The sequence below is a fragment of the Apteryx rowi genome, unplaced genomic scaffold (assembly GCF_003343035.1).
Source record: "Apteryx rowi isolate R43461 unplaced genomic scaffold, aptRow1 scaffold_554, whole genome shotgun sequence".
Classification (NCBI taxonomy): domain Eukaryota; kingdom Metazoa; phylum Chordata; class Aves; order Apterygiformes; family Apterygidae; genus Apteryx; species Apteryx rowi.
Window position 1 is genome coordinate 350,475 of NW_020450821.1, and position 9,103 is coordinate 359,577.

The following is a 9,103-nucleotide window of genomic DNA, read 5'->3' on the forward strand; positions in this document are numbered from 1 at the left end:
CAGGGACGAAACAGCCCTGCTTCCTTCACAAAGTGCCACTGGCTTCCTAAGGATCTACCAATCAGAGACTGAAAGCAAGATAAAAACGCTTAACATGTTTCCTCTGTTCATCTCAAGTCTCCTGCAAAAACACTGTGAAAAGGAACGTGTCCTTTGGGTACTGGAAGGAGTACTCAGAGATGAGTATTCCTTCCACATGCTTGGAAAAGATTAACACAGCAAATGGTGGTGCCACACAGCTACTTTGCTGCACAGAARTAAGAGAGCACTGACATGAAGCCCTGGTGCTCCCGAGGCTGCAGCGCCCAGTCCGCGTTCAGCATTGCCCAGCATCGGGAGGGTCTCGCAGTCGCCGTGTCCCTTCCCTAAGCCACAGGCAGCCACAGAGGAAAAATAATATTGTGCCAGCGAGGCAGGGAGCAAGCTGGCAAACAAACATCTTCTCCCACTGCTTTCCCCCATGTTCCCTCCACAGAAAAAGGAACCCTAGATAACAACTAATAATTACACACATGTAGCAAAGCTACCAAAAAGAGCCRATATACTCTTCAGTTTCACAAAACTTTGCTTTTATAAGTCCACATCTGGAAGAAATATTCTACATGAAAAATTGAATAACTTGGCTTGTAAAAGAGAAAATAATGTAACATTCCCCCCAATCATGAACCGCACTGTTAACCACAGCAAATGAACATGCACATCCCTAAACACCATCCTGCATCTAAACCCCCATTCACAAACAGCAGCCAGTATCTTGGACTTTGCTTCAATTAAACATTTTCAGAACACTGGTAAAACAGGACAATAACAGTATATTGAATTTACATTTAAATAGCACTTTTGCCTGAAAACATCTGGAAGCAGTTTCTTTCTCCAGCTGTTTCTCCCACAGATACATACCTTCCATTCACCATGCCAGATCCAGATCTTTCAAAATAGTTTCATGCTTCCATTGAAGCTGAGCAGGAGTCCTGGGGACTTTAACCTCTTCAGCAGAGAAACAGTTAATGTTCCAAGTCCTAATGCAGAACACCTGCATGGGGTGGAAATCAGAGACAAAAGCAGGGCCTGGCAATGGAAAAAGTCAAAGCCAAAAACTGTCAGGCAGCTGCTGGGGAGCACTCTGGGAAGGCAGCAGGGACAGAAAACTCCATGTAAAGTCTCACCCCATTTGCAGCCACACAGAGGGAACTGCTGCTTAACTTTAGGCCGTTTGCAGCCTCCAGAGCTCCAGCGCTACACAATAAATCATTTAAAAGAATGGCTGAGGAYACAAAGGACTGGTGTCCATTGCACAGGTTACAGGAAGGTGAGCAGGGCTCAGTTTCACTGCCTAATTGCTAAAGGTGTGAGCTAGAGTCTTTTTTCTTTAGCCTGAAGCAGGGACTTTTGTTGCAGTGACACATCTAGGGAARCAACAAACCCACTTTCTACTTGCCTGAAATGGTTCCAGAGAACGCAGTCCCTCCAGCCACAGGCAGGTTCTCCACTCCCTGCTCCAGACACATTTACACCAGCACTAGAATCACTGGATACAGCTATACACGATTAAAAAGCGTGGTTTCCAACAGACAGAACTAGCAGTAGAAAAGTTTTTTTCATCTCAAATTTGGATTAGCAGCCTCCTGTGCTCCAGCTGACATTTGTGAGCCAGTTTATTATATCACCTGCTTTGACCAAGACCCACTGTGCACTAGGAGGGCTTAACTACTCCAGACACAGAGGCTGCAAAGTTTTCCTGGGAGCAGTAGCGTTAAATCAGACTTAGCCATGCCAGGAATGCAGCGCCTCAGTGCAGCATGGCTRTATCTTAAGCCATGCAACTACACTTCCAGCCAAAAGGTTTGCTGGGACTATTCAGGAAGGAGTGGAGGAGGAGTGTCACTCCCAGCTCCTTCTAAAGTAGAAACCACCTCTGCTTTTTAACATTGTAAGGTGCAAGTTAGATTAGTAGTACTATGGTTTTGTTACACACAGCCAATCTGGGAGTCAGCTCATTTTATAGCCGCTTGATATTCTCATGCTTTTGTCTACAGCTCAGTCCCCCCCTTATTTCCCATGCTGAGATGTTGCTGTCCTGCTACATGGTTATTGCACTACCATAGTTAAGAGCCCACAACAGCTTTTCCAAAATATCAGGGGGGCTAGAAATCCACAATAAAGTTGTGTCAAGAGCAAGCTAGAGACCCAAGGGGGTTGGTTTGTTTAAGGACAAGTCCACCYCCCCTGGGGAAGGTGTGTGTGGGGTAATTAAACACATGAGCTCCAGGCAACTAGGAACCGTGTTTCAGAACCTCACCTTTTTTTTTTTTTTAACCAAGCTCAGGGAGGAAGCACAARGGGGCAATCTACTTTCCTGCAAAGCAGGAAAGACCTTTGAGCACGTAAAGGAGCCAGGACCTTAGCCACTATAGTAAGGGGAGTTTTTCTGAAGTCATTAGGAGGCTAGCCCTAATGCCTTCATATCTAGGTTACTTGGCACAAAAGCATCCCATTAGGGTTGCAGTAGGATAACTCACCCCAGGATCCATCCTTCTGGTTTGGTGTTTGAGCCAAGCTGGAGGTCAGCACCAGCACAGATGGGACACAAACGCTGTTCAGGTTGAGTTTCTCCCCCTCTATGAACCTGCCTCCTTTGGATCAGCAGCATCATCCAGGCCAAAGAACTTGCAGCTCGCTTACTCTGGACAAATGTTTTTTTGCTTTGGACAGCTAGCAATGAAGAAACTAGAGGCTGTTGAAATGTGTCAATTCACCTTTAATGTTTGAAAAAAATAAATGGTATTTGAGCCATTGCAGTTATGAAGGGAACATATCTTGCTCCACAACAGACTGTGAACAGGTTCACATTAGACTCATGCTTGGAAAAAAAAACAAAATGAACCCAAAACAATCCTTTCAGATCAAGAGTGGAGTTCTGAATAGACAAGACCACAAGGGTGCCCCAGACAGTCCAAGGCACATTACCCCCAGTGCAGACATTTCCATCAACATGAAGTTATGACAGCTACATTCTTTCTAGATACAACATGATTCTATCAATATTACAAAATTAGGCATACTTTGGATTTTGCACAGAGACAAGGACTTTTACTTCAGGAAGTAGTCAACCTGGGTCATCAAGTCATTTCACAATGAATAGCTCCCTCACTCTGCCCTTTCCCCCCAGTAGTGATTAAAAGCAATGGCTTGTTACCAACACCACCTCAAGTTCATCCCAGAGACATGAGTCAGGCTCACCAGCCAAATGATTGTCTATGTATTAGTTAACAAACCAATAAATAGACCTTACTGCAAGCACCAGACATTTACTTAGCCGTCACACAGCATTTTTGTCCTTCAGGATTTCTCCCACCCAGATAAAATAACTTCCTGCAGTTTAATCCAAGAATCAGTACGTACTAAGACAACATCACTGCTGAACCTATTGGAGACCAAGACATTTTCTCTGCCTTTGAAGCAGATGTCACATGAGTTTCCTTCACACAAACATCACATGTAAATTTAACTTCTTGGTACTGTGCTTTAAGAACAAAAGCAGATATCAGAACATGGAGGACAGTCCTCCAGAAATAGCTTATCAGCTACAGAAAATAAAAGGAGACAGTGGCCACTTACAAGTCTTCCACATGACTAGCTTGCTTTAAGGAGAGCATCAAGTTAAGGCAGTGTTGAGACAACTGGCTAAGAATATGCCAAATAAAGCTGTTGTCAGTAGTCACCAATTTGATAGCCTAGTCCATTTGGGGGATGGGCCACATGGCCAGCCTTAGATCTTAGCAGCAAGGTCTAAAGACTTCAGCCACAGCATGCTGCTTTCTGCTCCACACCAGCAACTCAAAGGGGATGTTTGTTGAAGTCTTCTAGACCAAGCTGAGTTGCTTACAAGTCTAGCTCAGTATGTTTCAGCAGAGCCAAAAATACAGTGATGGGCACTGAAAAAAGAACACTGAGGGTGCCAGCTGCGAGTGTTTATCACAGTCCAAGGTGGAGTTCAACTTTTAGATGAAAACCCCATTAACAAGAGCCACCCTACCAACTTTCAGGGAAGGTCTAAGTACCTGCACTGAGGTTACTGGGAGAGCCAGCTCTCTACAGTCTGCAGGGTGGGTAGAGGCTCACACTGGCATGGCTCCTCATTTCAAGAGTAACAGTCTAAAAACTTGATAAGGAAGTCAACAGGTCTTTTTTGGTCTGCCCAAAGAAGTTTTCCCAGCGTCAAAGAAGGAATTACCACTGAGGGAGCTGTTGTGGAATAGTTTTATTTCTTCCCACGTAAAGGCCATTGTTTAAGCATTTACAGGTTTTCCTAGTGCAATACAACCAAAAAAGCAGTAACAAAAAATGCCGCCTTCTTCCCAGGCAACTAAACAGAAGTAGATTTTTACTGCAACATATACACATTAAATATAGTATACAGTCCATGCAGCGGCATAGCCATGTTAAAGGGAGTCGTGGCTTCAGCCATCAGTGCATTACAGTCCAAATTTCACTTGCTCCTACTTCCTATCCAGACTTGAAGAGAAGAATTGCAACCTGACCCAAGTAAAAATAGATGAAGTGCTTTGTCTCGTGTGTTACATAGCTGCCAAAGTTTCTGCCAACAATGCAGTGCCAAGTTGGGTTGTATTTCTTGTCAAATTCCTGAAGAAACAGAGAATAGAGGCGTTAAGGCCAAGAAAGCCCACATGAAAATAGTTCTAAGCACAGATTCTTAGCTGGTTCTGTTCATACACTAATGCTTCTCCTCCCACCCGCAGCGTCTTTAGATTCCCCATTGCAAGACACTATTGTATTAAGGGAGGTCCTGACTGAGACAAGCTAGACCTCTGCACTGGATTGTTTGAGTGATCTGCTACAAGTAAATCATCTCTTAAGACTTTGCACACACACCAGCCCTGGGCAGAAAGAGCAGATTTAAGAGCTCTCCTTGGTAAAGTGCTATTCAAGCCATGCATGTAGGCTAGCTCAAGGGAACATTTCTCCTCTCCCATTCCAAGCCCACTCACAAAAAAATAAAAAAAGATTTTGGCATGTCTGCTCTAGCAAGGCATTTGAGCTTAAAGGTCACCTAAAAAAGGAAGTCTGGCTTCTACTGTTTARGACCCTTCTCCTTCACAAAGGAGAAAGAATCTGCAGCAAGAACGAGCAGGCAAATTCATAGGCCAGACAGCATGTGAAGACCTAAGAGAGGTCAGAGGTGAGCAAGCTGAATGCTGGCTTAGTCTTTTCTTTTTYGGCAGGGAGAACAGAAGGGTTAAAGACCATTTTCCTCCCTCTAATTGATACACATCTCCCAAGAATACCCTTCCCACCCCTGAGACACAGCCAGAAGAACAGACTCAACATCAAAGATTAAATCAAGTGTTAGTCCTCACACAGCAGCAAGTCAGTTTAAGCTCTTTGCAGGTASCCTTTGAAGTAAGGAAAAGCTTTCTTGCCAGGGCATGAAGGTGCATCAAATTATTGCTTCCCTCCTCCCAACACACACTCTTAGGAAATAAAGCCAAACTTTTGGAAGTCTTTTGCTGCATTCATTCACTGTATAGGCTGCACTGCCCCAAGCACTTTGAGATAAGTCTTGYCTCATCAGATCAAAGTGATCTGGGAAGTTATAAGACACCTTTGAATCCTTTATATTCAAGCTTAGATTACAAGCAAGACTCAAACTAGCCCAGGTGCCAGGACTGCATGACCTAGGTAATCACATTTTCCTCCCTCAAAAGCACTTTGCCTGACCACAGGGAGAAGTGGCTACACAGAGGGAACCGACAACTCCCCAGACACTATCAAGCATRTGACTGAAGCCGGTGGCCTCCTGTAAACAGGCACCTCCTTGTGAGTCAGGACAACCTGCATTGCTTTTAAAGCAGCATCTCCACACAATCCTGCTGGCTAACACAAGACCCCATCCTCCTCCATACCCACCCACCGCAATGMCAGAAACATGGCGGAACAGAACTACACATGCACAGCTGCGTTTAGCCCAGGCTAGGCAGCACACCCACTTCGGAGTGAAACTTCAGAGTAATCCCACCCCTGCACTGTTACTGCAAGTCAAGTTTAAGCAGCAGCATCTGTGGAACAAGTCCTAACAAGCAACTGCAGCCAGCTCTTTCTAGGCTGGCAAATCCAGAGGGACAGCAGTCATGCCATTCACTCAGAGCCTGCCAGAGCAACAGACCAGGCCCCACTCTGCCATAGCTTTCCTCTGACCTTGTAGAAGTCACTCCATACTCTTGGCAATAGTAGTAAAGCAGCAAAAAAAGCATTTTCTCCCTCCAAACAGGGAGCTATGAAGTCTCAGACAGACACTCAGACCCATGACAGGCACACATACAGAAGTGCTTCAGTAAGTCTCAGCCAGAGCAGCCCCCTGTCCCCTTCGTTACCTTCTTTATGTATGCTGCAATGTCCTTTTCTATGTTGTACTTCTCCATTGCCTGTGTAGCACAGTCTACAGCATCCTGCTGCATGTCCTCGGACATGTCCGCATTCTTGATCACAGCCTTTCTGTCAGACATTGTGAACCTAAGGCAGAACATAGATTCCTTTAATCCCTTCCCAAGAGAGGAGAGTTCTCCAGTGCATCAGAGGTTGTCCTTTCTATGGCAGGCTGTGTCACAAGCTAACACTACAAAACCCCTATTGYACCCCGAGCGAGGTTTTCAGGGCAGCCTACAGTAGTCCCAGATGAGGGTTCTCCTTACAGCTGGAACACTGTAGCACTGGCACAGCCTGGAGGTTAGACCAGAGAGTCCAACACCACCACCTGCATTAAACACATGCAGAAAAAGCTTACTGGGTGGGAGGAGACAGGATCCGCAGAGAGACACAGCCCTCCTGTACTTCAATAAACTACAGCCAAGTTTGCCTTCCAGGTGCACCAGCCTCATCTGTTCAGAACCTTGCAAGCAAGAGACCCCAGACTGCCTGTCTCCAACACCAAGGCTCAGGAAGCATGTTAAACAGCAGCAATGCTTTTATTTCACCCCATGCTAAGAGTTGCAGTTATGTTGCTAGTTCAGCCTAGAATGAGAGCTCTTCCACATCCAGCCTGTCATTCCCCCACTTCACCACTGGTTTGCCACTGAAATCTAGACTTCAGCAGTTCACATGGAACAAAGCAGGTCTGAGAAGCCAGGAACAGGTTAACACCACGCTGCAGCCTAGGCACACAGGCAAGGGGAAGGAAGCCCCACCACAGAGCTGGCACAGCCAGGGCCCTAGGAAATGGCCTCCAGTTTTCCTCCCTCTGCACATGAGCCACAACACAGGTCCTGGAAACCAGCGTGCCAGTACTGCACATCCTTTAAGAAACCAGGAAGTGGCACATTTGAGCTAAGCATTTAACTACCTCACAGGGTGAAGGGGGCTAAGGTGTTTTGTACCAGTCAGTGTGGAGCTGTTTAYATGCAGGTCTTCCATGGCCTTTTCAGGGAGGTGTTCAGCACTGGGAAGTTTCCCATGCAGTTCATATTGCCACAGCAAGTGGGTTACTTTGCAATCCCAGCCCTGCTTCCAGCAAAGGTCCCAAATGCATGCACTAGCAAAGCAGCCCTCTGCAGTCCTACYGCTGGCCAGCATGCTCCAACCCCCACTTAGGACACCAGGCCCGTTGCTCCCAAACCCCACAAGGCCCAGCCAGCAAGGCACATGTTATCTGGGGGGCCTAATCAGGGAAAGAAGGCCTGGGCTGAGAAGGACCACTGCTGGTCACCTTGGCAGCAGTACTTGCCAGAGTACATTAAAACTGTGAGACTAAGCCTTTTCATGGCAAAGAGTGCCTCCAATTAAGCTTGGAGAGCACCATTAAGTTTACTAAACTCTTCTACAGTGCTGCAAGTCTTGAGCTATACTACCAAAGATGTTTTGAAGTAGTGAAACTACACATTTTTAGCTCCACTGATGAGTGGAGAAAATCTGCTGCAATGATTGCTTCCTGGAACAGTCCCAGAAAACTGAAGGAGTAGCTTTGTTACAGCAATTAAATGAGCCTGCTAACCAGAGAAAGAGAATCCAGTTACATAAYTGCAACCCTATGATTACAATACTTCAATTCTTTACTCTGCCTGCAGTTGAAGACTTCAATTGCGACCTTAATTTATACATTTTAGATACAATGTTTAATAGAGCACTGCTATTAGCATACACTAATAACATCAGGAAGAATGACAGAAACTGAGCTCAAATGCCAATAGAGAGCACATGCCTCTATCACAGCTCTGAGGAAAACATTTCCAGTCAGTTTGTTTCCTTCTGTGCTGTGATTTAAACCAGTGGGTTTTAGCCTATGGCCCAGAAACAACCCTGGCAGGGCAAAACATAATGAAGAAAAGCCAAATCAACTGCCTCTGGATTTAGATTCACTACCCAGAAGACTGGTTTCCTTCAGAGAAAATCTTCTGGGGGTCCAGGGCACAGCAAAAGGAAAGCAGCAGAAATTCACTTTGGGGTCATTTTTTCTAGGAAAGCCTCTTTAGGAAGAAAAGAGGGTGTTTTTGAGGTCTCAAGCACATCAGGCCTTTACATGCCCCTGCTATATACTGAGTTCAGAGGGCATTTACCATTACACAGCCAGTCATCAAGCAACCTGCAGAAAGCATTTTGCTTCTTTGTTGTTTAGGCCAGGRGCATTTCAGCGCAGGCCCACACCACCAAGGCCCAACAGTATGAGAGGAGAAAAATGATTATCCATCACTAGATCTGCAAGTGCCGGCCAGCCTGCCCTCCCCAGCACCGCACTGCTCCAGGGCAGAGCGGCCTTTGCAGGCCTGCCATGACRGGGGCTGGCTGGCGGCTGCAGCCTGCGCTGCTGGAAGGAGGGTCCCTGCGCCTGCTACGGCTCCCATGTGCCACCCCTTACGCTGACCCGCAGACCACAGAGAGGGGCCCCAGCCCTGACTCAGCCCCCATGCTGTTAGAGGCGCTCCCCCTGCAAGGCAGCCCAGCACTGCCAAGCACACACCTAATCCCCGAACCGCAAGCCACGGTCGGCCCTCAGGGTCWTGCCACCCAAGCCCAGCCCTGTATGGGGAAATGGCAGCACCTGCTCCAGAGCAGCAGAAGCACAGCTCCAGCACCCAACCCTCCCCTCCAGGGT

General features: G+C 46.6%; 1 protein-coding gene across 2 annotated transcripts; it reads right to left on the reverse strand.

The window, feature by feature from the left end:
* Positions 1–2,740: 2,740 nt before the first annotated feature.
* On the reverse strand, positions 2,741–9,094 carry DYNLL2 (dynein light chain LC8-type 2). Of its 2 annotated transcripts, XM_026081548.1 has the most exons (3): positions 9,050–9,094; positions 6,393–6,531; positions 2,741–4,644 (listed from the first exon to the last, which is right to left on the reverse strand). In XM_026081548.1, the coding sequence occupies exons 2-3, from the start codon at positions 6,522–6,524 to the stop codon at positions 4,507–4,509; spliced, it is 270 nt and encodes an 89-aa protein (XP_025937333.1). In that variant the 5' UTR covers positions 6,525–6,531; positions 9,050–9,094; the 3' UTR covers positions 2,741–4,506. The 2 variants fall into 2 exon arrangements, with proteins under 2 accessions (XP_025937333.1, XP_025937331.1); XM_026081546.1 differs by lacking the exon at positions 9,050–9,094 and having other exon boundaries at positions 6,393–6,545.
* Positions 9,095–9,103: the final 9 nt, after the last annotated feature.